Raw genomic sequence first — 27139 nt, 5'->3', positions numbered from 1 at the left:
CCTATGGTGAGTGGTGTCAGCATACTGAGGTGTTTCTTTTTAAAGACAGGTAGCAAATTATTATTTTAATCAACACTTTGTTTTGAATAATGGTTTAAATGGTATTGTATTACAACAACTCGGACAACAGCAACCCGGTTTATATTTTGCTAAAGGCTGCTTATTCGTTTTGCACTACCCAACAACAATGTTATAAAATAAAAAGGTGCAGTAGGCCTACATAGGCGTCATTTGCTAGTCTGGGGACGCTGGGGGACATGTCCCCACCACTTTTTGAAATGGCCAATTGTGTCCTCACCACTCTTTAAAAGTTGAATTTATAAATGTTCTGAAAAATAGCGTGCACAAAGAAATGTAATGAACAAGAATGTTCTGGTTCAGTGTCAAGATGTGCCATTTGGACATGTAAGTAAACTTTCAGTAGAAAATGTAAAAAAAAAAGAGTAGCAGAACGCCTAGTTTACATATTATAATATACAATATATACTGCCAGGATTGGTTTGAAGTGAATGGAATGTATACATTACCTTTTTTTTCACCCCTGGAGGTGGGTGTATGGAAGCCCATTTCCGACACTTAAAAAAATAATAATAATGAGATAAAAAGTCATAATTATGAGATAGGAAAGTCGAAATAATAAGATAAAAAGTCATAATAATGAGATAGGAAAGTCAAAATTATGAGATAGGAAAGTCGAAATAATGAGATAAATAGTAATTATGTGATACTTTGTCACAACAGACAAACTAGCAGCTCGAGTTCTCCTATTTATCTTGACACGGAAATGGATTGTGAGTACATTGAGGACTACTTTAAACGTGGATTTACAACAGATGACATTTTTTACTAAGCAAACGCACCCTTGAAAGGAACTGTGTGTTCAAGGCCTTCCCATGTGATGAAGATGTGTTCCATATATTTGTGGATCTAATGTCAGATTATAATCTGAAATTAACAAATGATTTTGAAACCGTTAACCTGTATATCGCGCTCGGACAACTGATGAACAATGAACTGGATCATTAACTTTCCTGGGCTAAATTGAAATATATATACTGATTGCAATTGTCAGAATTATAATATACTTTAACCTGTGATTAATGAAAATATAATTGTAGCTGTTTGAGACACGTCAAAGATGTACCAAATATTCTCAGTACATATAGTTGTATGTACATACAAACAAAGTAATGTGTTGCCCTTAGATTGACTATGTGTAAGGACAGGATACAAATGCAAAATACACACATGTATTAATTGAATTATTTATTGAATTATTTAAACAAATAGCATATAAATTGCTGTTTTCATTTTGACTGCATTTTAATCTAATTTGCTACAGCATCAGCAGCCTTTAATCGTAATCCATCGATATGTTTATGAGTGGTTTAAATGCTAAATTGTCTTTTGGTAAATAACAAGAACAGCACCTGAATAGAATAGTGCTTAAAAAAGGAATATGTCAATTATAACACATTGGACTATTATGTATCTCTTGTTTTTGTAATAAATCACTTATTTCCCAACATGGTAACGGGTGAACCGGATGTCAAGTGGTGTTTCTTCAGAAAGAACAGTGGGGCTGGTTATTTGGTGCATGTTAAATGGAGGTTAGATGAATGTCAAATGCTTTTCATTTTCAATAAACACAAGTTGTAAATATAACAAATTAAACACAGAGTAAGGTTGTTCCATTTGTCTTTCATATCCCAAATGACCCTAGACATTACCACATATAAACCATGTAATAACCATAACAGTATGTTGTCTGAAATAACTGATTTAGACTCAGGTTATTAGTGAAGTCTAGCAATATAAACCATCAATCTTAAACTACTTCCTTAAATGAGGTATTCACAGAAAGTTCTTAAATTGAAAACAATGTTCAACAAAAGTGGCTAAAAGCAGTGAAGAAATATTGACAAGATGCGCACTTTTTATCTCATAATTATGACTTTTTAATCTCATAATTTCAGTTTTTAGCGGCAGAAATGGGCTTCCATAGGGTGTCCCCTTTAGGCTGGCAAGGACACAAAATGTCTCAAAAGATGAAAACGAAAAAATAATAATAAAGGAATGGAAACATAAAAAGTCCTGTAGCCTACCTTTGTGTATGTTTATACAGAACAGAAATCCTTGTCCCCATTTACAAAAACATTTGTAATTGTTATTTACATTTTTAATTGCAATATTTATTTCAAGTTTCCTATACATTTTTTTTTTAAAAAAAAGTCATGTTTAGAATAGAGTTAGATTTTTATTTAGTAGCAACACCTTTAATAGCAACACAATTTTTGACGCTAAAACATTTATATCTGGCTTTTGAGGGTTAAGTGTACTTCTTGCGCCAAATCAAAGTCAATCAAAGTTTAATTATGCTTTACAGTTTACACAGAAATGTAAAGATGTAAGTGAAACTTTTCGTTGTATTAATTTATTCCTGTATTTATTTATTTAATTTTTTTCCACATGTATTTATTCTTGTATTCCTGTATTTAAACTTCTTCTTTTTTGTACTTATGTCATGTTCTGTCGTCCATATACATATATGTTGTCTTATGCTATGCTAAATTAAATTATTGTAATTACCTTTATAATTGTCTTAATTTGATAAATAAATATAAACATTGTTGTTGTTTTTAGGCATCGAGTGCGCGCACGTCACGTAAGATCCGTACGTGCTTTACGTTTTTCAGACACGCGCAATGATAGCCGGAAGGACCGATGGGAGGAAAATAAAAATCGATGAAATCCAGTGTATTTTGCGAGTCTAAACCTCTCACCTACTGTCCTTTACCGCGACCGTAGACTCGAATTTATCCGCCTTTTTCACTGCCACTGTGCCAGAGGGGACGGCAGGGCGCAGGGGAGCCGATACATTTGAAGCAAGTTGCTCGGTAGGGGTTTAGCTGACGTGTGGAGAAGTTGAGACTGCCAGAGAGCAGATAAACAAACACAAACAAGCGGCGATCAGCTGAGCGCCTGCTGCCCGAACCGAGCCAGCAGCACGGACAGATATGTCAGGGAGGTCTCCACTCTTTTGCCCGATAATGATCCACAGGACACCGTGACTTACAATCATACCACCTCCATGTCAACTGTCAACACTGGCAACACAAAGAATTTTCGGAAACACAACACGAGGACCAGCCATAGGCTTTAGCAGAAAATCCACTGCTACTGTCCCTATCTCTTTGTCAAGACATAGCCAGGACAACCAATGAGTTAACCGTCGAGTTTACAGCTTTAACTAAACGAGTTCACATTACAGTGCAAGGAGACTGAGGTAAACACTTTTTTATTAACTTTGCTTATTTTCCCCCCAATAGGGCCGTCGAAGTAAACCTAGCTAGCTTGGCAGGCTACATATCATGTTTGTGTTTGAATTCTTCATGTGGTGCTCAGTTTACAATTAGGGCTGTTATCTATTCAGGTGTGCTGTTGTATTTTGTCCTAGCGTGTTCTAAAAACCCTAAAGTCAATACAAACAAAGCTAACAGTTTGTAGTGTTTTGATGCAGGGCCAAATAAGCATTACACCATGAAATGTTAAAATACGTAAAAGTCGAATTCTGACAATGTCTTTTTTTTTCTTTCTCTTCTTTTCCTTTCCTTAATATGGGGCCACTGGGGTCAGCAGTGGGATTAACATGGCCCACCAGGCTACCCCTAGTTCCCAGAAGGCCCTGATGATGGAGCTGAAGTCTCTGCAGGAGCAGCCGGTGGAGGGCTTCCGCATCACTCTGGTGGAGGAGTCTGACCTCTACAACTGGGAAGTGGCTATCTTCGGGCCCCCCAACACCCTGTATGAAGGAGGATACTTTAAGGTGGGCCAAAACGTCATAATACCAGGAAATAGGACTGGGCGACGTGTTTAAAATCAAATATCATGGTATTTCCCATCAAATACCCCAATATTGATATTGCAACTATATTTTAGGGTTGACTACTGGTGTTTATACAAACATTCAGACAATGACATTGTAGATAAATAATAATCAGCAATGAGGAAATAATAACTAAGTGGATAAAGCTATAACAGCTAGTAATAATATATCACCTGACTGTAATGCTGCCTGGACCAGGAAATCAGGAAAAGAAAAATTATGATTTTCAAAATATCACAATATTGATTTATTATAGATATATTTCCAAGCCCTAGTAGGAAAGGGCAGACAACAAATGGCGCTGCTTTTAATAATGCGACACATTCATGAAGGTATACAGTGCAACTGTGCTCCTGGGCAAGTAGGATTTCAAGGTGATTGCTGCCTCTTACTGTGAACTCTGTTTAGCCAAACTTGTTGTTGTTGCACTTTTAAATCAGCAAATACCACAATGACTGGTCAAACACTTATTTAGTTTTTAATCTTTTTTTTAGGCAGGCAGTCATATATATTTCTTAAATGTTTAGTCTCTCTCCCCTCTCCCTCTTGTCCAGCCCTCTCCCCCTTGCTGAATGATGGTTGTGCTTGAGTTGGCTATTTTTAGCCGTGGGACCGATATAAACGGGACCTCAGTCAGCACAGAGAAGGGCACGAAGAGACTCATCTTCCTGTCTTTCATGTCACTTATCGAGTGAAACATCTAGAAAAATGTGGTACAGTAAAAGCCCACATTCAAGTTGAGGCAATGCTGCAATCTTCCAGGAATGCCAAAAATAATACAGAGCAACGCGTTGCTGCCATTACGTTTCACTCCACCTTTCATAGTGACATCCTTGTGTTATCTACTTACAAGTCAAACATATTTTATTGATTATGTATCCTTGAAATACGTGTGTTTTTAAAATCCGTTTAACATATCACAATACAGCATCTATTCTTAGAACCTGTGGTCAGATAAGGATAAACTCCACACAAAAAGATGAACAAATAGGCGAGACCACACAGCAACAGAGGAGGAATTGCTCTCTCAGGGTCAGAACACACAGCATGGGCCATATATTGAGTTTCCAATTTACCTAAGATGCAAGTCTTTAAAGGAGGCACGCATGCAGGCTGTCAGTCATACAATAGAAATCAAAATATTTTCAAAAAGAGGATCCTGAAGTTGTTACTGGTTGCAGAGATATTCCAGAGATAGTCATTTTACAAATGTTCCTATTTTCGAAGAGTCAGAAACTAATAGACTTCATGTTGTTTCGGTTATCTGAGTTATGTCAACGGGCATTACTTGGCTATTTTGCCTTACATGTTAATTGTCAACACAGTATCAAATAACATAACCATGCTCACATAGACATCCAGGAATTGGTGGAAGCTGGGAAACCAAGGAGGGGGGAAAGGAGGCCCACATTCTCAATCTTTTAAACCCACTGATGTAACATGTAACCAAGAACCTTTAGACACTGTCAAACCCAGGGCATTCTTGCTTTGAGGCTAGACGTTCTCACCCTTGAGCTACTGTGACACCACACTACATTTGAGATATTGATGATTCTTATGCTGACTTGAGTGTGCTATACAAGGAGGGCTGTATGTTATGTTATGATATGCAGGTGTAATTAATGAAATATGTTTAACTTTGTACATTTGTTTAACATGGAAACGTGTTTGTCATGACGTCTGTCTTTTAATATTCCAAGGCTGCTCTAGTGTATTGACTAGTGGTGGAGCAATGATAGTCCTATCTGAGGGGTAGCAGCTCAGGGAGAGCCGGGTGGTGTGACACACACCCAGACCTACACGCCTTTCACCTAGTTGCGCAATACCATGGAAAGAAAACACAGAAACAGAAGCACCAACTTCTCGTGTCGCCAAATGCCTAGCTCTCCTGCAATGTGATTAGACAAATGGCTGAGAGTGTATGATACAATGTCACTGTTGTGATTAATGTATACAAGAAAAAGGCTACAGGAAGCGTCTTTGTGTATGAGCTGGTTATTAGGGAACTTGTAAACCTAGACAACTCGGCACATTTTTATTTTTTAATGCAACATTAAAGTTGACGTTCATCGATTACATAACTACACTGAAGTTGTGTATATGATAATAAACCTTTTGAATATTTGAACATTACAGTTAACAACGTTGTCTCAGTTACTCTTGCTCTAGTTCCTGAATTTAAAAATGAATTTGAAAGCAAATAGCATTTTTCTTAGAAACCGCCAACACATTGCAGTTTCATGCTGTTTCACTTCATTTTTATTTTAGGGAGGCATGAAGGAAACACTTAATATGTCTCACTAGGAGAAGTATGTCTTGAAATATATCAAATGTATTTGATTTAATTGGAAAGATTAAGCCTGTTTTTATTTGTTTACATATTCTACCTATCAATGTGCTTCACCAACCTCCAAAGATTGAAGGACATAAACTTAGCATTATGGAAGTCAACATGTTGACTGTCAGACTTTGTTTGTTCTTCCAGGCTCACATCAAGTTCCCCGTGGACTACCCGTACTCTCCACCGACCTTTCGCTTCCTCACAAAGATGTGGCACCCCAACATCTACGAGGTAAAATACTTTTAGTTTGTTAATTACTTTCTATACAATGGCATAGATGTAGGTTTTATAAAATGGGTCAATTTAAAGGCTACATTTAGGGCTTCTACTTCTTTGCCATATGTTATACATTTCATTTTTCAGAACGGAGATGTGTGCATCTCCATCCTGCACCCTCCTGTGGATGACCCTCAGAGTGGGGAGCTGCCCTCTGAAAGGTGGAACCCGACCCAGAACGTCAGGTAATCCCTAACACACGAGCTGCACCTCTGCACGCACTTAAACCATACTTTTCTGCTATCTAAATAAAATGATGATATGCATTTTATTTATATATTGGTTGGTTTGTTTGTATTATTGAGTGACTGTGATGAATCCGAACTATCTGTCCATCCGGCATCTGCTATACAATAAAAGATCCCCCAATAAATAAAAGAATATAAAGGTTGGACGGCTGGTCAATCGTGTCCAAGACTGGTATGAGATATTTCTCATACCAGTCTTGGACACGATTGACAAGCCTTAAGTGCTTGTTAAGTGCTCAGCTTAAGTGATGAGTCTGTATTTGAAAACCTGAGCACATTGGGTGCAGCATGTACTGGAGCCACAAGGGGAAAGATGCATGGTGAAGCCTCTGCTTTGGTTACAGGTTTCAAAAAGCCCATGTAGAGCTTGTCTTTTATACAAATACATGATCTAATTTGTTTGGTTGTCCTCATTTCCTGTCTGTGTGGTTCTGTCTCCATCAGGACGATCCTGCTCAGTGTGATCTCTCTGCTCAATGAGCCCAACACCTTTTCCCCAGCTAACGTGGATGCGTCTGTCATGTTCCGCAAATGGAGGGACAGCAAAGGCAAGGACAAAGAGTATGCAGAGATAATCAGGTAATACACGATGTGGAAGATCTCATACATGTGCATACATTACATTACATGTCATTTGTTAGACGCTTTTATCCAAAGCGACTTACATACATTCAGTACTGTGGACAATCCCCACAGGAGCAATTTGGGGTCAAGTGTCTTGCCCAGGGACACAACGACATGCTGACTGCAGTGGGACTCGACCTTGCTACCCCCTGATTCGAAGTCCAGCACACTTACCACTGAGCCACAGCCTCCCATACACATTTCTAAGGCGTTAGACAGGGAATCCATTCACAAAGACAAATGTCAGAAGCTTTAAATCCATTTCCCGATTGGCCCACAGGAAGCAGGTGATGTCAACGGCGGCAGAGGCTGAGCGTGACGGCGTCAAGGTGCCGACCACGTTGGCGGAGTACTGCGTCCAGACCAGGGTCCCCTCCCAGGACAGCAGCTCAGACCTTCTCTACGACGACCTTTACGACGACGACATGGAGGAGGAGGACGAGGACGAAGACGAGAGCGACATGGAGTCCGTAGGTGAAGCCGGGGGGATGAGCCCCACAGAGGACGGCGGGACGTCAACCAGACGTTACGACAACCAGGACGACTCCGGCAACGAGGACTCATGATGATCAGGATGATGACTCCTCCTTGCCAACTCCCCCATCCCAAAGCCCTCCTTTTTGTGTGTGTTTCGTCTGGTGTGTGTGTGTGTTTGCACATACAGTGGGGTCAAAGGTAAACTGCCAAAAACGTTTCATCATTTATTAAAATAATACAAATGGTCAAATAGTAGTGCTATTACTTTTTCAGAAAAGTTTTGGTACCGTTTTCAATGATCGTCAGAGTTTTGGTGTTTCCACCGTTTGCCTTAATTACAGCTTGCACTCTGTCTGCCATCAGATGTTTCGCAGAGATTGAGAATTGAAATTATTCCAGCACTGTTTGAGAGCACCCCCTTCCCCCCCCCCCCCCCCCCCCCCCAAGTGTTTTTGAGTTAACATTATATTTCACCTTTTTATAATCGCAGAAATGTTAGCATGCTACTGCACAATAGAGCGGTATTACTGCGCGATTTATCACATTACAAGTTACTGACTCTAGATGAGGCAAAACAGCCCAAAAACGAAATATATCCATCTTTGTTTTTAACTCTAGTTATTGCCCTGTTTTTAAACTTTTTTTCTTTTTTCATTCGTATGGTTGAATTTCGTCAGTCATTAAAATTGTCGGTACTGGTATAACATTTGACTTGCTTTTGTTTTGGTAACTGCACCAGTTTGTCTATCTTTTAACTGTAGTTGGGTTGGTCTTGCTTCTTGGATGCAGATGCATAAAGATGTAGGCTTTAAACCATAGTGCCATCTCTACTTCAATTTCGTTTTTCATTTACAAAAATAAATTCTTGTTTTTGGAATCTTTCCAGGTCTTTTAATCACTTCTGCTTTTATGATTCGGCATTTTCAGTAGTAACAATAACGGTTTATTACTTATGAAAGCTGAAGTGCAAAACTTCTAGCAGTAGAGTAATTACCACATGGGAGAGGCCATAGCAGTTAGGTGTATGGTGGAAAATCCTAGCTTTTCATTACGTACAAGAATATCCCAAAGATAAAAATCACATGTTAGCTCTAAATAACCTCCCGCAAATCAACAAAATTGTCTTGATAAATGATGAAAACAAGCTGTCCATGTGGTGGTCTCCTGAACCCCTGTAGCTGGCCAGCTCTTTGTCTGGTTAGTCAGATTGTCTGGTTTTGTGTAATAGATTGTCTCCATCCACCCGTGTCTTTAGTTGTTGCTGTTTTGTATTGTTCTTCTTTTGGTTGGTTGAGTCTCGTTCCAGACTTGTCCCTTGAATTATCGGTGTGCTTAGACTGATGGACTCTTTGCTGTTTGACTCATTAACCAGTCGATGAGCTGGCCAGTTCGTCCTGTCACTGTCCATCATTGTGGCAGAATATCTCTGTCCCTCTCCCGCCTGTCTGTTCGACTAATGCAATCAACATAGTCCCCGTCCTCTTGAACCCCCCTTCATTAGTGTTCATCACGACTGCTCCCTTTTGATCACTCAAAGCAGCGTCTTTCAGTTAGGGATTGTCGTCTCCTATACCTTTCTCTGCCTCTTAAACCTCAGGGCCTCGATAGACTTTCACTGAGAGATAAAAAAGAGAAACTCTTACATTACAATTGCTCCTCACCTCCACCTCATCTTCTTACTTTCTGCATCACTGGGTGGTTGCCGAGGGCAGAGAGTGAAGTGAAAGTCTCTAAACCCACAGCCAGCGTGTTAACACATGACTGGGTGCTGCTGTTGGTCCTGATTTGGCTCCTTTTTGTGTTTGCTTCTTTGTATGCAAATGTCATTCGAAAATCAAAACACACCCGAATCGACATTTTCTGTCAGATAATGCTCACACTATCTTTCCATAGATGTGAAAATGTTACGTTTTTTTCTCCGTTACTCAGACTAAGCTTAAGTGCGGCTCTCCGTTTAACGACAGGGAAGGAATCAACATGCAACTTAGCTACCCATTTGCATTTGAATGATTATAACACTGATTGCGTGTTGTGTGTTTCTGTGTGTGCGCGTGTATATTTACATTTACTATTCATCTGTCGACAACAATGTCAGGGTTTTCTTGTTCCGGTCCCTGGAACAAGTGCAGACTTGTGTCAAACCAGTGAGTTTGTCCAAATGACCTTTTAGACTTTGTCCAGTGGAGAAACCATTGTGTGTTTGCACAGTGTTCTAGTGCCGTGTTGGTGAGGCCTGAACTGGCTGAGGATTTAACCGAATGAAAAAAGAAAACGCCCTCTGAGTATTAAACTTTGTACACACTGAACAGCATGTGATTATAGTACTCGCGTGGCATTGAGTAAACCACACACATTTTGAGTTGTGTTTTTATGGCTGGGGTATTAAATCTGTTGCCCTTTTCGCAGAGCAGAGCACTGTGCAAACCTTTGACTCAAACAGATGGATTTTATGCCAAGGAAACCAAGTGCAGCCCCACAAAGGTTCATTTTAAAGACTACGGAGCAATGGATGCATGTGGTGGATTTAACGCTGTGTGAATTTACTCTTCCTTTTGGATTTTAATGTGAAGCCAAAGGAGTGAAACATTTCCTCCTGGCCTTGCGCTTCGGAGGCTCACAGAGACTGGATTCTGTTGAGGACACAGAGGAAATCTACTCCTGAACCGGATCTTTAATGGATTTGATATCAAGGCACAACAGGAAAGGGATTAAGGCCAGAGATGTTGAACTTTTCTTGATGTGGTCCACATTTTTTTGCCCCTCCCTCGTCATACAGAGAAGAAGTAGAAAAAGTGATGACATGTACTGAATTCATGTGTATCTGCTAATGTACTAGTTTGACATTTTAGGAAGTATGCTGATTTTTGGTGGCAACGAATATCTATACCACTTTCTTCGCTGAAAAGAGTTAGCTTGGCTTTGTCTTGCTATTTAACCTCAGCCCCTATTAAACAGCAAATTGTCCCTTTTACTTTTATGAGTTGTGTGCAGATTCAACAAACAAGCTGTTACGTCTTATTGAGTAAGCTTTAGAGAAGCTGATATGAGGCTGACTTTGGTATCATAGAACAGCGCCATGCTAGCTTTATGCTAAACTTAGATAACAGGTTGCTGGCTGTAGCATTGTTTAAACAGAGAAACATGCTAATTATATTCTCATCACACTCCTTACCAGAAAGCTAAAAAGCGTATTTCCCAAAATGTCAAACTCCTTTTTTTCACCGCACCTATTTTCACCTTTTCTATATGAAGCCAAGGCCATAAGCTGGTTAGCTTCGCTTTGCACCAAAAATCACATGTTTTAGCTCTAAATAAAGGGAAACTGAAAAAGATAAAAAACTAATTGTGAAAAAGAGAAGGCCGTTTTCTTGGCCTGTAGTTTACCTTTGGACAGAGCCAGGCTGTATGGTTCCCTCTTTTTCCAGTCTTTGTGCTAAGCTAAGCTAAATGGCTGCTGGCATTAGCTTCACATTTATCAGACAGATGTGATAGTGGTATCTGTCTTCTCAACCAACTCCAGGTAAGAAAGCAAAGTTTCCAATAATGTTATCCTCTTTAATTTAACAGTTGTGTCCTATCACAAATGTAGAAATCAGAATCTGCGTTATTGTTTAGGCTTAGTGTTGCCCTTATGATAGCAATTCAATGATCAGTTTAGAGCAATCTTAAATGCTCCTTCTTTTTTTTTAGTCAAATGTATGCCTTTTTTATAATGAGGACAGGAAAAGAAAAGCTCAGGAGGCCTTTTGAGGGGAAAGAGCAAAAAAAACAATTATCTCCGAGGGATTTTAATTTTCTTAACTCAACCTAAGAAGTGACGAAGTGACACACTAAAAAGGACTGTCCTCTTAAGATGTTGAGAGGGTCTTCCCCACAAACAGTTCCATACAAAGGCCTGAATGAAATCATTTAGTTCATTTAATCTGGTTGTGTGTAAGCATGTGTGTACACAAGTGTCATTTTTTTAAAGTATGGGCCTGTGTGTGTCCACAATGCGTCCTCACCCTTTGATGTTAATGCTGTCCTTGTTGGGTTTTTCTTTGGTTTTTCTGTATTTTTTCCTTATCATTTTGTGTTTGATAGGATGCAAATGTCACTCATAAAGTTTCTATTGTAAAAATAAATAAATGACATTGTTGGGTTTATTTTCATTGTAGCTCTGATCACTGTCGCTTAGTGAACGTCACGGAAAAAGGACGAAGCACAGCAAGTTGGTTTTTGGATAGGAAATATTGTAGTGAGTGATATGCAAATGCGGGGCATACAGTTAATGTGGTTACGTTGGACACTCCTTCAAAATAAAACGGTATGTCATTGAGGCCTTTTGAAAAAGTTCTTACCTTATTTAGTACTCTGGTCATGATGGATGATTAGTTGTTTTTAATTAATGTATTAGCTTAAAGTGTTGGATCAGCCAATTTACCTAATCAGTGGTATCTAGCCATGGTTTATTTGTCCTGATGTTGAGATACCTGATATTTCTGCCTCAGTGCCATTCTGATTAATTGTAATGGTAGTCATTCTTAAGGGGTCAATACGTCTAACAAGTACTTTACTTTTGTATACATTTATTTGGATGCCAATACTTTCACTTGTAACAGAGTATCTTTACAATCTAGTATTTCTATTTTACCTAAAATATAAATTCTGAGTACTTTTTCCTCCATTGATTACAACTGATCATGACACTGAACGCATTGAGATGATTTTAAGATATTTCACAGCTTATAATATGATACATAAACTAGTAAGGTGCAAAGCAAAATGTTTATTCGCAAAGGGAACTCTAATTTCAATTCAGAACAATTGGGAGTGTTTTAGAACCGGGAGAGGAGCTTTTCTGCTCAACCGGGCATGGAATTAATTACTGCTTTAATGACGCCCTGATGGGTCTCAAAGCAATAGTTCAGCTGCTCGATGCAGTGTTACTTTATAATGTTTATGCCACGTGAAAGTCTCTCACTGACCTCCAGCTCACTGCTCTATCCCGTGTCCTTAAAATACCCAGAAGAAAAGTGTCTGTTAATTGAGGAGAGTACTTATGAGTTGCAAGAAGACAATTGTTTCTTTAATTACTTTAATTTAATCCCTTCGACAGGGGCCATTAATCCTGCGTGTGGCATTGAGAGCAGAATGTTCCCGTTTTTAGTACAATGTGACTGTCACAGTGACCAGGATCAAGTATAAAAGCCTGTCTTTAATTTCACTCTTCCCGAGTGAGAGAAAAAGCAGTGTTGATTAAATGTATTTTTGGTTCTTCCCGCTCTTTATGACTATATTCCATCATCTAACTTTCAAATTACTTTTAGGTTGTTGAACAACATGAGGGGGTCGGATTGAATTAAAAAAAATATACTTTGAATCTACAGATTCTGCCTGGATTAATAACATATCCACGGTGACCGTACATAAAACCTCTGCTCAATCGTGCCATCGTAAAATGAGATTTATGTGTCAATGCTGCCTGTTGTTTTTATAACATTATTGTTTGTCCTAACACACTTTTTTTAAGGATTACCTTAAAGGGACAGTTAACCTCAAAATCAAAGATAGATATGTTCCTCCTGCCTGTAGTACTATCAATCTTCATCATTTTATCATGAGTGGCAAACAGCACCTAGTTCAAATCCCACAATCTAATTTATGATGTGGTAATGCTGCATGTTTGCAAATGGCTTTATAAAATATATTTGTAAAAGAGCTATATAATAAATAGTTCAATATATAACCCTAAATAATGGTTAACCTAATGTCCATTGTTTGAGATGCATGATCTCCCAGAGTCATTGCATAATAATGGCCTCTCTAAAAGGTCTTGACAGAAACTCTTTTGGAAAGGTGATTGATGTATCTCTCGCTTTTATTTGGATACTGAGAGCTGAAAAAAGGACAGACTGTTTCTGAGCTCATTGCACATCTGGGTTGTGTTTGAGAGCTTGCAGGGTTTTGTAATCTGGTGACCAATGTACATCAAAGATATTGCTTGTTTTGTCGCCACCCTGTGGCAGCATCTACTGCTTACATTGTATTTGTATCCAGTAAGTAAGTGAGTAACCGTCTCCTTGCTTTATGTTATGGTTTATTTACTTGTTCACATTTATGTATTCAAAACTAGGGAAGCCAATTTATTTTAGAATCATGTATTGTTGTATATTTTCTTCAATTTAACCTTTGTCTTATAAAAAAGAGAATATACTCAGCTTTACCTATATACAGTAGAGACACTGTGTTACATTAGGTGCTCTGCTAAACCAAAGTCTGAGGTCCCTCACACCAGCAGACGCTTCCCCTTCTTTAACCATCCCTTCTGCAGCGTGTACATTTGGGTTCATTGCTTTTTGTCCTGCATGTGTGTGCTTGCTGCTCTCAGAGTGTCCTGCAGGTCTTTGTGCTGGGCCAGAGTGCAGGCCTCCTCCAGCCGGGCCCAGCGGTAGTCCTGGTGCTCGTCAGACAGAGTCACCGCTGTTCCTGTGTCTCTCAGCTCGGCCAGCCAGTACAGCACCTCTTTGGGTTTGCCTCGCACCTCGTAGCGCAGCTCCTGCGAAAAGCCGTCAACAACCTTCAGCTGCTCTTCTCCAAGCCCCGCCTCCTCCTTGGTCTCCCTCAGGGCTGTGGTAAGGTCGTCCTCGCCCGGATCCACATGACCTGATGGAGAACAGCTTAGATGTCACTTAGACAAAGAACATTTAAAGTTAGCTCATTAGTGTCTATACAAACTACTTGAGGAATCTGTAGGTTTTTTTAATTTGTAAACACCTTTGGGTGGGGTCCAGTGGTGCTGCCCATAAGAGGTCTGCAAGAGGAGGTACTCGATGTTGTCTGGAGGGACACAACTGGCGAGACGACGAAACACTATGAAGCCACAGGCTCGCAGCGCCATCTCCCTGTTTGAAAAATGCACATTTCGCATTATGTTTGATTATGGAATCCCCCTATAGAAAGCAAAAAGCGACTTAGTCAAACCCCTTGTCAGTGGAGCTCACCTGTTAACGTAGATATTAGACTCACCACTCTTTAAGGGAATACCTTTGCACTGCTGAGGGGGAAACTGTTACATTATAAAATAATATTACACGCAATATTGGTTATTACTTTTTCACAATGTTGTAATGGTACAATGGTACAAACATGCTGTTTGGCAAGGAAAAGCAGAGTAGTTTAAAGTGTATTTTACTGGTTAAACCAATGCATATTCTGTGCATATAGACTAGAGCTACATATTTTTTAATTGTTTTAAACTTTTGGTAGTTTATTTAAAATTGTTACCATGGCACTTTGGTTAGGTATGTTTATGAATGCAGGACTTTTACTTGCAACAGAGGGTTTCCAAACAGTGACGTGACTTATTCCACCTGTGGTAGAACATGTTTTTTTCAAACCGGCGTTAGCTAGCACGTTGTAACTTGTGCTGATTCTGTGATGGATTTTACAGCGAGACAGACCCAACACTGCTGCAACAGTGGGATTATTTACCAGACCAAAACAATGATCAGATTTGATAACATGCAACAGTATCTCACTTCTCCACTGGCACAGATTCGCTGTCAAACCTCGGCAGGCTTCACTTTCTGTTCTAACTCTACATACATGTTCGCTGTTCTACCGTCAATGAACACAGACTGCTCGTTTGACGACTATCTCAGTGACTTAACATAAAATATGTCAGTGTTTTACTTACGGTTCACTGTGAAATATTTGCTAAAACGTTGTCTGTTCCTCACCGACAGACAACACTGCGGAGCTCAGCGGTGCTCTTGGAATAGTGTCCGGTCCTCTCTGAAAACGAAAATAAACAGTTCCGCTTTGTAAAACTGCTTTGACAGTAGGCTACTCGTAGCCACTGCCAGTAATGAAAGATAAATGTATATAATAAAATAATCTGAGCTATGTAACTATGTACATAAACTCAAGTACTGTACTTAAGTACACATTTGAGATACTTATACTTTACTTGAGTATTTCAATGTTTTGCTACTTGGTACACAATTCAGAGGTAAATTGTATACTCTTACTTCACTACATTTATTTTGTACCTTTAGTTACTGGTTTGGATTAATGATGTGAAATATAATCAATGATGTGAAATATAATCAACACTTAAGTAATACTTCAGTTACACCTGGAGTAGATACACAAGCTACCCTGCACTACACAAAGTGATTAAAGCTGCACCTTTACCAACTTTGATTATACTTGAATGCATCAATAGTTATAATCAACACATATCATGTATCATTCCGAAATTGACCAATTTTTACTTTTACTTTTGGTACTTTGAGTATATTTTGATGCCAATACTTTTCTACTTTATCTTGAGTAACCTTTACTGAAGGACTTTTACTTTTAACAGAGTATTCCTAGACTCTGGTACTTCTACTTTTACTTAAAGGGGACCTATCATGCAAAATGCACGTTGTGATGTCTTTTATACATAAATATGTGTCCCCGGTGCGTCGGGGAACTCATGCAGCGTCAGAAAATAAAATCCTCTCTCCAGGTAATTCCAAAGGGTTCACATCTTTTCTTGCAACTGTATGTTTTCCAATATAGCATAATAGGTCCATTTTAAGTAAAAAATAACTTGTAACTACCTGCACACTGCTAAAGGTACATTAGATATAGGCCATATGTAGATATTTTAATAATATTTCCCCCTCTAATATATAGTGCAGTAAAAGTATAAAGTGAAAAATGGAGATCTTTGCTGAAAATATGCTAAAAATGTACTTGTATCAATCAAAAATAGTGAGTAGGTGTATATAGTTTCTTTCCACTACTACTACTATTATTACTACTACTACTGCTACTACTACTGCTACTACTACTGCTACTACTACTGCTACTACTACTACTACTACTACTACTACTACTACTACTACTACTACTACTACTACTACTACTACTACTACTACTACTACTACTACTACTACTACTACTACTACTACTACTACTACACATCAAGTGCAGGCAATGATTAAAATAATGAAGAGATTTATCCTGTTACTCAATGACAGATCAAACAAAGCCTTTATGATAAACTCATATATTTCTCCATGATCTAGCTGCTGTGCCTGTGGGAGACAGATAAGAAATGTACCCAGAGTAGATAGGGCCAACTGAAGACTGCTTGTGTGTGAAGATAATAGAGATGGGGCCTCCTTCCCTGCACACCGAGCTGACAGCAGTATGGTTGTTCGGCTTGACGGAGGAGACACTGCTGTTGAGTTTCAAGGTAAAGACAAAAATTCTCCCAAAGTCAAGTGAAAAATATATAGAGACAGGGATAATCAGACAGACACACAGATGGGATGCAAGAACACAATGTAACTTTGATGGATTTGCTCAAATGTATCCTCTAGTCCCTCAGGGAACACTTAATGAAAAATGTGTAGTTTTCCTGACATAAACAATTATTTGTGCTTCTCTTCCTCAATAATAGCTGCCTGCGTTGTAGCCAGATGCCTCAGGACATGTGACTTGACTACGACTGTGCTTACTCAGGCTGCACTGAAATGCTCATTACTCCACTCCGCTATACAGGATTCACATTTGGGGTCAGCTTCCCCTGCATCCAGATAGAATTGTGTATACTGACTGTCTGACACTCACTTTAAAGTGACCAATGCTTTTGTAAAATAATGACATTCATATAGGTCATACATTACAGTAGGCTTACTGTAATCACTATGCACTTGATTTGTCTCTGGGAACACCCAACTGGCAAACAAATCCTTCAACTTTGGATGTATACCATTCTGATATGCTAAAGCTTCACGCTGTCCTTAGTCTTTTACTCTGAAAGGTTCACTTAAAGCTGTGGTTGGCAGTTTATTTTTCACGTTATTCTGCAAATATGTTATGGTGACCTTTGAGCATATTTCATATTGGTTCTCATCCTGCAGCTCTCCCCTCTCTGTCTTAGTATGCTTATGTGCTTCGCCTTCATACAGTAACCTGTAGTAATGTGTTTACACCTATGGTTTACACACATCAGGATACATTCATCATGAGAGCCTAATGTCATTATATAGCAGCAATTCCATTACAATTACCATCCTGATTTATTTGCAAACGTGTGAGACATTTCAAAATGACTGTCTTTGATTAGAGTCTCTAGCTAGCTAAAATACCAGCATAGGGTTTCAGAGATAGTGAGAAACATTGCTAAAGCTAAGCCTCCTGCGAACCATAGCCAAAGGCTCATGGCTGCAACTAGTTTACAGCAGCTAATGGCTAAGCTCAAGGCTAAACTATTAGCAAAACATTTTCTCATGAGGCGCGTTCACACCGCAGTACTTTTCCCACTTTAGTTCCGATATAGTTCCGAAATGTTGCGTTCACACCAAAAAGAGCCGGAACTAAAATTAGTTCATGAGAACCTTTTCACCCCCTTTTCCGTCCCTGCTAGAGAGCAGGGACTTTCGTGGGAGAAAAAGGTTCCTATAGGCGCATGTCTCTAAAAGTTTAGCCTCACTGCTGCAGCCCAGCCATGACTGCTATGGTTATTAGTTGTTCAATTTGCCTTCTACCAACCATATAATTGAGTTGCTGTAAATTAGCCGCAGCTAAGGGAGCAGCTGCTAAAACTGTTTGCATGATTTTCTTTCTCAGAAATGCTGTGAATATATTGGGGTCTTCTTTTTTTGGGTTGCTTTGCATTTTTGTTATTGTTAAAAAAAGAGGCTTGAATATAAACTCTTCCTGCAGGCTATCCCAGTGTTAAATCAGGCTTACACAATCTTAAGGCACATGGAGCTTTATTTCCAATAGTAACACTGAAAGGTAATCATTGAATTTTTGCCCTGACTTGCCAAAAAGAAACTGACCTCCCCAAGCTTCAATGGTTCGACTATTTATACAGTAATGAGGCATATATAAGCAAATTAGTATTGCAGGTCTGAGCAGATCTGATGTGCCAATAGATGTCTTTACTCTGATTCTTCAAGCTAAATATTTGGGAGGTGTACTTAATTTAAGATGACAACTCTGATGTGAGGTGCCAAAACACAATAATCCCAGTGGCAAATCTAAAAGCCTAATATTTATATTAATTATTATTATATGTAAGTACTGACCCGGAAATACACAACATGCTGCACCATTGACCTTCTTTGGGGTATAGTACTGCTATTATTGTGATATGGTTAAAGGTCTCCTATTATAGCCTACTCTTTTTCATCAATATATTATAGGTCTGAGATATATACAAAACATGCATGTCTCTGAAGTGTTTGGCTTGAAATACCAAACAGATCACCCATTGTAGCATCCCATAAACCCCTCTGTTTCAGCCCTGTTTCAAAAGTGCTGATTCTCTGTCTGTTACTTTAGATGAAAATAAGGAGCCCCTCCCCACGCCCCTCTGAGAGATATTTGGAGAAAAGAACACAATGGTGCTCTAGGAGGAGATTCAGGTGATAAGGTGGGGGGGGGGGGGTTACCTTGGTTGGTGATTGGCTAATGGTTACACAAGCCAAAAAATCGTTATGACATCATAAAGTGGCCAAAATCTGATCAGCTCATTTCCAGACAGGTTTTTATATAAATGGATCAGGACAAAAAGAGAGGGAATCTTTTTTCCTGACACTTTCAGAATCTCTTTACACGAGGGGACACATGCTTATGTATAACATACATGAAAAATTGGATTTTGCATGATAGGTGACCTTTAAGATGCTTATTTATTATAAATACAAAGTTGTGATATTTTCTTTTGCATTCTTACCAAGCAGCCTTTCACAGAGCCATGGAGCCCACAGGAGGGCTTTATCTTGTGGGGAAGAAGGATGAACTGATTGAAGCAAAGCGCTCTTTCAGAACACTAGAGGGGCGGGACATATTGATCATCTACCACCAGAACGACTTCTATGCTATCGACTCTTACTGCTATCGTGAGTTCAGTTTTTCTTGTGCATGACTAAAAACAATTCATTCTTAGAGAGGGAGATGGTGATTAATTGGCTGTTAAACTTCATCCAACCAACAGTCAGTCTAAATCTAAGGTGTTTACCCATGCTGGCTTCCACTGAACAGACAGTCCTGGACGTTTAACTCTGAGCGAAATTGCTTTTTTAGCCAAAGAACAATTAGGCACATTTCACCTTTTAAAATGTGTCCACTCAGCAAAATGTTGTGTGTGCTCTGTTTGCTTATTCTACAATACACTGATCCTGTTCCCTTCTCAACAGACGCTGGGGCAATACTGCAAAATGGAGACATTGAGGTGAAGTTTATATTTATTGAAAAGATTAGAGGTTTTTGTGTCTGACCCAGGGTTAAGGAGCCAAAAATGCCAAGTTTGACTGTGCTTTTGTGTTTTCACCACAGTCATGCTTTTACCAGCTATTCCATCTGCATTATAGTCCTTGCAAGCGACTGCTGGGCTAATACATATTATTACCTTAATAACCTGAATAAAATTAATGTTATGCTAATGTTGAATGACTTAAATGACCTGCATTTATCCAACATAAGGTTGTTTACCTGTTTTCTGTCAACACTCTTACAGGAATTTGACGGCAAGATGTGCATAGTTTGTCCGAACCACAAGTACAAGATCTGTCTGGCCCAAGGGGAGGGCATTTACAAGGCCAGAGACCCCAGGGAAAAGCCGTCTGTGCTCAGATGGTTCTCCAAGGGTGTGAAGAAGCGGACTCACACGGTCACTGAGAACAATGGGGATGTCTATGTCAAGCTTTATGAGCAAAGAGGCTTCATCGAGTCAGACTTCTACCAGGGAGAGAAGGGCAAGGTGCAAAGGAAGTCAATGGATCCTCTACATTATTGTATGATGAATCTACTTGGTGTCCGATATTTAATGACGGATACAGTAATTTTACTTGGGTCTTGTTTATCTTGATCATAGTGTTTACATTTGTATTTGTGGATTACATTATATTTAAATGTTGTACTTAAAAATAAGGTCCCATCTTTTAAGGTGGACAGTGTCAACTTATTTCACAGAATAAACTTTTTTTCACGAGTGATTTTGATTCTATAGTGGCACGGAGCAGCTAAATGCGTACCCACACTGGTGTATCCCTCTGCATTACAATATCTCTCATGTATTATGCATACAGCGAATGAATCAATCAGATAAAAAGGTTTAGTCTGGTCGATAATGTCCTAAAGTGGAAAATCGTTAATGTAAAATATAAAGATCATATGATGGCCATTTCTGGTAATAACTATGTCTGGTCATTTCCTGAGATTACATCAGAAAGCACCAGTCTCAGGTCACAGGCTGCATGGGTTTCGTTCGTGACATCTTTCCCGTACATTGGCAAAGAATTCCTTGAGCAAACGCAACAAATAAAATAAATAAGTTTGCTGAGGACGCCGTACCAATCCCTGAGGTTGTTGAATGTTTGTTGCCAGCAGCTTCAGTCAGGTATACAGTGGCTGGCTCATGGGCTCCGTGCTGCAGACAGAAACTCAGTTTTGTTTTGAACATTCAACATCCTCCTCTAACTCTTGCCGAGACAACCATTGAGTGTATTTCCCAAAACGTCAAACTTTTCCTTTCATGGTCATGATGTCAGAATCATCTCAAAATCTGATAGTTTTCTGATGCAGTAATGTTGTAGCCTACTTAAAGAATAACTAAAGGGATTCAAAACCTTTTCAGGAAATGTGCAACCAAGAAACAGATTTTTAAAAAACTGTCAAAATTGGTCCTACTATATCTTGACATATGACGGTACAATACGGGATTTTGATACCAATAATTTACATTTATATTATTATAGTATTATAAATATTATTAATCATAATTTGTTGCAAGTCATTTTGTGATAGTTTGTTGAGCATTTGATGTAAAGAGTCAAGCCAGTCACATCCATATTATTTCTTTGTTTTTAAAAGCCATGGTGCAGTGTAACCCTGACATGACCCAAGAAGAACTGCAAAGCCATGGGTCAAGAACCGTGAGGCTCGGGGTTTATGATGTTCTTCTGTGCATGAATGATGCTGCTGGTCTCTAGCTGGCCTACAGCAAACTCCTCATATGTGACGCATTGAACAATCACGAAATGCACAGGGCACTGGGTTACATGGAACAAGGTACATGGCACTTCTGCAAAGTTGAATTGAGAATCTGGAGGTATTATTATGCGCAGATAGTCATTTGCAATAGGTCAAGTGGAGGACTCTTTGTCAAGATAATGAGCAGACTGTCAGGGGAAACCTGGGGGAAACTGCATAGCAGGACTAGAGGATATTATTCCAGAAGGAGAGTAAGGCACACCATGTAGCGCTAAATAAGTCTTTTAAACCAAAGGCCTATACTCTCTGTAGGTTTTATGTCTTGCATTATTCATTGTGATTATCAACAAGAGAGGCTCTGATAAAACCTTTAAGGCTTGAGCTATTTTTCCTCTCAAAAAGCTCGGAAAACCCTGGAGTTTTTCCAAGAGGGAATACCAAACAACAAAACACCCTAAAGCCTGTTAAAGTTTATATTTTTGCTATATCAGCAAATTCTCTCTAGACATTATGGTTGTCAGTATTATCACCGGTTGACATTCAACCCCATGCTCATACATCTTAGCAAGTATTTTCATGTGGATGAGTTCAGTGTATATGGCACAAATTTAAGTTATGGAATAAGTACTCAGATCTTGTAGTAGAATTACCACTGAGTAGGAATACTCTCTTACAGTAAAGCTGCAAAAGAAAATGTTTCTCAAGTAAAAGTAGAAAAGTATTGGTATCAAAAAAGTACTCATTCTGCAAATCGGTCAATTTCTGAATAATATTATATGATATGTTTTGATTGTAATTATTGATGTATTCATGTGTTTATCAAAGCTGGTAAAGGTGCAGCTCGTTTTAATGGCTTTATACTGCAGGGTAGCTTGTTCATTTCATTTCATTTCAAGCCTTTATTTAACGAGATTGGTCCCATTGAGATCATAGATCTCTTTTTCAAGGGAGACCTGCAGCATATAGGTTGTGAATGTTACTCCAGGTGTAGCTCAAGTCTTATTTAAGTGTTGATAATATTTCCCATTATTATTCCAAATGTACAGTAACTAAAGGTACTCCATAAAAGTTATTGAGTAAAAGAACAATATTCACCCCTGATAGTAGCAAACAATTGAAAGTAAAGTACAGTTACCTCAAAATTGTACGTGAGTACATCTACTAGTTACTTTAAACCACTGTTGGACTCATGATTTTGTATTGCATTCACCCGAGGAAGCTCATGTTGTACTATCATTTGGAGGAGAAATAACCAGCTATGATACGACTAAAAGGTTTGACTGAACGAAAAATCAAAATTCCGGAATGTCTACTGCACGAGGTTGTTTGTGTGTGTTGACGCGCGCTGCTTCTACGTCTGTGTCCGCGTGCGTGTTGCTGAGTCAGGCGAAACCGCTCTCTCTCTCTCTTTCTCTATCCTTACCCTCTCTCTCCAGTTGCTCTTTTTCCAGTGAGACTTTGTTTTATCCGCCGACGTCATTCATATGGTCTGGACGCCGAGGCGCGAGGCTGCCCTCTCCTCGTCGCTAATTGTATTTCCCACCGTCTGACAACTTGTTTTTGTGTTAGCGCATTGACTGCCCATGGGCGCTGCTGTCCACACACACCGTGCTGCTGCTGCTGCTGCTCCGCCGGCTGTCCGGTGCGCCTCTGCGGTCGGTTCGGGTTGGTATTGGGCTATTCCTTTTATGAATGAATAACAAAACTGGGGGGAAATGCGAGTGACAGCAAAACTCCCCAGCAGCCGTGCTCCCAGGGGGCCAGCCATCAATGAGAGGGATTAAGGACGGAGCCGAGCCGCGGCTCATTGCGGAAAAGCCGACTGCAGACTGGAAACGCACTGTGAGGGAAACGGGCTCCATAGCGTGAACAGAAAACCGCGGTGACCACAATGTAAGTTGCTCTGGAGCGGCAACTCATTAAAGCATGGGAGGAGAGGGGGGCTTCCTGGTAGGGTTGCATGCTTTATTCTTGTCAGTATCACTGCTTGATATTATCCATCACCGAAAATATGTGTCAAAGTGTGTGATTTATTGAACCATAAATCCCTCTCTCAGGTGGGCCTTGGCAACTAGCTTCTTCTCAGTCATTGTTAGTGACATAACGGTGATGCACTGGCTCCGTGATAGACATGAATAATAAGGACCTAAGCAAACAGAGGTGCCTGCTCTGCCTCAGTGCTATACATCTGGTTCACCATCATGGTGATGTGCAGCTTGATTCAAGTCACTTACAACAAACCACATGGCTTACAGGTCCATCCACATCGTGGCTCTGGGCAGCGAGTGCCCCGGAGGAGTGGGGCCCGGGGAGGAGATCATGGGCCAGGGGCAGCTGCAGGGAGGCCTGCTGTGGAGCTACCTGGGCCATGGAGCTCTGGTGGGACCATGCGACCTGGAGAGCAGCATGCACAACCCGGCCTTCATGGAGTACAGCTCCCTTGTGTTTGGAGATGTCACTGTGGTGGTCCGGGATTGCCCCAGCTGGGTAAGATGCTTATAGAAGAGAAAAAGAGACCTTTTGCATGGGTTGATACAGTGTGAATCATTGCCCTGCTCATTCATGTGTCTTTTTCTTGATTTGCAAATGCTATCAGATCTACTTTGTGTTTCTTTCACACCGTTCTGCTTGTGTGGTACTAGTCACAAGTCACAATTTGCACAGGACAGTTAGAGAATGAAAAACACGCCATACAAAAGGTCTAATTTTGTCACATCATTGTCATTGTGAAAGAGTGTCACCCTGATGACATGCTATTTACTTTCTCACTCTGCTTCTATTTCTCACAAGCTGTACAACATTTCAAATTCCAAGGCCACTTGCTAGTTCCAGCTCTGATTGCAGGCTTTATAGAAATCACTCTATTCTTAGCAGGGTGCTATTTTAACATGCACTGCACACACACAAACATTAAAGAAACTTGTGTTCTTAATGGAATATGAATCTGACTGTTGTTTTTAAAGCAGAAGTGCACACTTCCTATTATAAGGCTGTCAGTCTCAATTCTATGGCTCTTTGTCCTTGTTCTTTATTCAAAGCGCTGAAAGCTTTTTTGAAGGGTTTTTTCTGCTCAGGCTGGTTTACATGTTCTTGGGGGTAAAGTCCCAAGTGTTACACTGAGGTATTTATTCGTAGGGAGACTCAGAGGGGAAGGATTAGAGTTGCCTAGGGTAAGCATGATGGTAAAGGTTGGGTATTCTGACCATTTTCTATATTGCCTTGTTCATAACTGTTCTCCTCTTGCCTTTGCAGGACTTGTTGGACAGTGATTGGGCCAGTGTACGGAAAGTTCTGGAGCAGGCAGACATCCTGGTCATTAAATATTCAGTCACCGATAAGCTGGCCTTCCAGCAGGTCCGAAACGGCTACGCCCCGAGACTCCGCCCTCTCCTGAGACACTGGGGTGTGCCGGTCATCCTGGTTGCTGTTGGAGCACGGCTAAACGGTGAGTATTCTCTTATTTCTGAGTAAATTGAGATTAGCCTACAATGCTCTGAGAACTAATGACCCCTCAAACAGGCATTGTTGTACTGGAACAAAACGACTTATCTCTCAGCCATTGCATTTGATAAACTGGTGTTTGCGGGGTGATAAGCCGCTGCCTGAGTTATTGAGTTTGATTGCAGGACAATACCATGTTCTTCTTGCCTGGTCAGTGGGATCACTGCCGGAGCCTTGCGTCCTCTAGTGCAGTGGTTCCCAACCTTTTTTTTACCAAGGCACCCCTGAAAATATTTCTCGACCCCAAAGCACCCCAACTTTTTGTAGATTTAAAAACCACTTCAGAGCTTAAACTAAAAACAATAAATACACCATAAATTGGTGTTCAAATGTGTATTTAATTGAATAGAACATTTTATAGAACAAATAATGTATTCACACATAATAACAAGAACCAGACTAAAAATGTCAACACCATTTCTATGATGAATTCAATATTATAAACAGGTCTACTAAGTAGGCTCTTTTGTTTTGGCTGAAAATAGTAGGCCTACCTGTGTAAAAACCCGACGACATATCAATACAGTTATTATTTTACATTTGGATTTCAAAAGAGGCAGGCCTATGATCACTTAGATTAAATAATAACTTAATAGAATTGGAGGGATGAAACAATGCCCTCTGACCTGACTGTGGTCATGTGACACATCAACCACATCCCAAATATGAAACATTCTGCATTTCGCTATCCAGATAATACTGATTGACAAAGTCATAAATCATACATTTATAAGAAAGGCACACAAATTAACATCCAAACATAAACATTTCTCAGACCGTTACACGGTGCTAGTGCGACACTTGTGCCTGCTTTTGTGAGCAGAGTCTCTTGATGCGTGGGGGGATAGTGGACAGCGCAACGCGGAGGTCCTGCTCCACTGACAGCCGGGTGCGGGTCTTGTTTTTGACATATGCGAGTGAGGAAAACGCCAGCTCGCACAAGTAGGAGGTTGGAAACTGTAAAAGCACCTTGATGGCACTCTCTGAGAGGGATGGATACCCGTGTCCCACAAGCAGCCAAAATATATCCAGACGTAGTTCCCCGTGCTTCAGTTTCAGGGAGCGGTCCATAGATAGCTCTGCGAGTTCATTCTGAGCTCTGCTGTTTAAACTTGTGGCTGATATTAATGACAGAGGATTAAACGGATCCCGGAGCCAATCGAAGTCTTCATTCATAGGAGGCAAATATGACTCAAACCTCTCCTCCAGCACTCTCAGGTGAGCAGCTACAACTTGTAGAAAAATGCTGTCTTGTGCGCTGGGCAGAGATGGGGTCATTACTAAACAAATGTAATATATTACATATTACATATTACTTTTAAAAAAAAGTAATATATTACACTACTTCGTTACTATCTACATAAAGTAACTCGTTACTTTACTCGCCGAGCACGTACGAACTGCGCATGCGTGAGTGGCAATAACTCTCCTTACCAGCAGGCGGCTGTAAGGGATACTTCTGTGTAGCAATGCAGTGGGAGTCACGACTCAGGAAGGAGAGACGGTAGAGCAGGAGCTTTGATGTCAAACACTGGAGGTTTATTTGGAGTTACGGCCGGAGCATTCACATCACAAGTCACAGCAGTCACGGTGAGACTGCACGGGTGATTGCCACGTCAATTCTGGAGAACCTCTCTCTCTCGTTAGCCCATTTAACTGGTTTCACAGAGAGTAATCAACATATTTTGATAAGATAGTTTAACCAGTTTGGCACACTCAGTCACTTGCGTCCGTCACTTATGGCCTCGAAGATGTCATACCTTGGAGTCCACAAACAACAAAGAAGGAAGTGTCCCAGTGCAC

The 27139-nt window shown here is 40.0% G+C and overlaps 4 protein-coding genes across 7 annotated transcripts in view; 3 read left to right on the top strand and 1 right to left on the bottom strand.

The window, feature by feature from the left end:
• The first annotated feature begins 2696 nt into the window (after nucleotides 1–2696).
• Nucleotides 2697–11988, top strand: ube2r2 (ubiquitin-conjugating enzyme E2R 2). The gene is made up of 6 exons (XM_034083406.2): nucleotides 2697–3286; nucleotides 3637–3826; nucleotides 6372–6458; nucleotides 6591–6688; nucleotides 7196–7330; nucleotides 7656–11988. Exons 2-6 carry the CDS (start codon nucleotides 3650–3652, stop codon nucleotides 7939–7941), a joined length of 783 nt encoding a protein of 260 aa, XP_033939297.1. The 5' UTR covers nucleotides 2697–3286; nucleotides 3637–3649; the 3' UTR covers nucleotides 7942–11988.
• A 765-nt stretch (nucleotides 11989–12753) lies between these two features.
• Nucleotides 12754–15639, bottom strand: nudt2 (nudix (nucleoside diphosphate linked moiety X)-type motif 2). 4 transcript variants are annotated; one of them, XM_034083408.2, is made up of 4 exons: nucleotides 15531–15626; nucleotides 14836–14888; nucleotides 14609–14736; nucleotides 12754–14497 (listed from the first exon to the last, which is right to left on the bottom strand). In XM_034083408.2, the coding sequence occupies exons 3-4, from the start codon at nucleotides 14730–14732 to the stop codon at nucleotides 14181–14183; spliced, it is 441 nt and encodes a 146-aa protein (XP_033939299.1). In that variant the 5' UTR covers nucleotides 14733–14736; nucleotides 14836–14888; nucleotides 15531–15626; the 3' UTR covers nucleotides 12754–14180. The 4 variants fall into 4 exon arrangements, with proteins under 4 accessions (XP_033939299.1, XP_033939300.1, XP_033939301.1 ...); XM_034083409.2 differs by having other exon boundaries at nucleotides 14836–14900; nucleotides 15531–15616; XM_034083410.2 differs by having other exon boundaries at nucleotides 14836–14885; nucleotides 15531–15597.
• Nucleotides 15640–17000: 1361 nt separating this feature from the next.
• Nucleotides 17001–20711, top strand: rfesd (Rieske (Fe-S) domain containing). Its single transcript, XM_034082111.1, is given in 5 exon segments — nucleotides 17001–17013; nucleotides 17016–17084; nucleotides 19585–19743; nucleotides 20041–20075; nucleotides 20361–20711. Coding segments are annotated over 5 exon segments (627 nt in total).
• Nucleotides 20712–23292: 2581 nt separating this feature from the next.
• rhobtb3 (Rho related BTB domain containing 3) overlaps nucleotides 23293–27139 on the top strand; it is a 36833-nt gene continuing 32986 nt past the window's right edge. The window contains exons 1-3 of the mRNA XM_034083656.2: nucleotides 23293–23728; nucleotides 24091–24322; nucleotides 25088–25280. Coding sequence (XP_033939547.1) covers nucleotides 23727–23728; nucleotides 24091–24322; nucleotides 25088–25280 — 427 coding nt within the window. The 5' untranslated portion in view covers nucleotides 23293–23726. The remainder of the gene's footprint in view (nucleotides 23729–24090; nucleotides 24323–25087; nucleotides 25281–27139) is intronic.

This window comes from Pseudochaenichthys georgianus, chromosome 5 (genome assembly GCF_902827115.2).
Source record: "Pseudochaenichthys georgianus chromosome 5, fPseGeo1.2, whole genome shotgun sequence".
Lineage (NCBI taxonomy): Eukaryota > Metazoa > Chordata > Actinopteri > Perciformes > Channichthyidae > Pseudochaenichthys > Pseudochaenichthys georgianus.
This window is presented reverse-complemented; position numbering and strand designations above follow the sequence as displayed.

Excerpts from the sequence above, each read along its gene's own strand:
- ube2r2 (XM_034083406.2), top strand. The coding sequence starts at position 3,650 with ATGGCCCACCAGGCTACCCCTAGTTCCCAGAAGGCCCTGATGATGGAG. Across the intron at positions 6,689-7,195 it reads AACCCGACCCAGAACGTCAG|GACGATCCTGCTCAGTGTGA; the intron begins GTAATCCCTAAC and ends TGTCTCCATCAG. Across the intron at positions 7,331-7,655 it reads GAGTATGCAGAGATAATCAG|GAAGCAGGTGATGTCAACGG; the intron begins GTAATACACGAT and ends ATTGGCCCACAG.
- nudt2 (XM_034083407.2), bottom strand. The coding sequence starts at position 14,732 with ATGGCGCTGCGAGCCTGTGGCTTCATAGTGTTTCGTCGTCTCGCCAGT. Across the intron at positions 14,498-14,608 it reads CCACTGGACCCCACCCAAAG|GTCATGTGGATCCGGGCGAG; the intron begins GTGTTTACAAAT and ends GTTCTCCATCAG.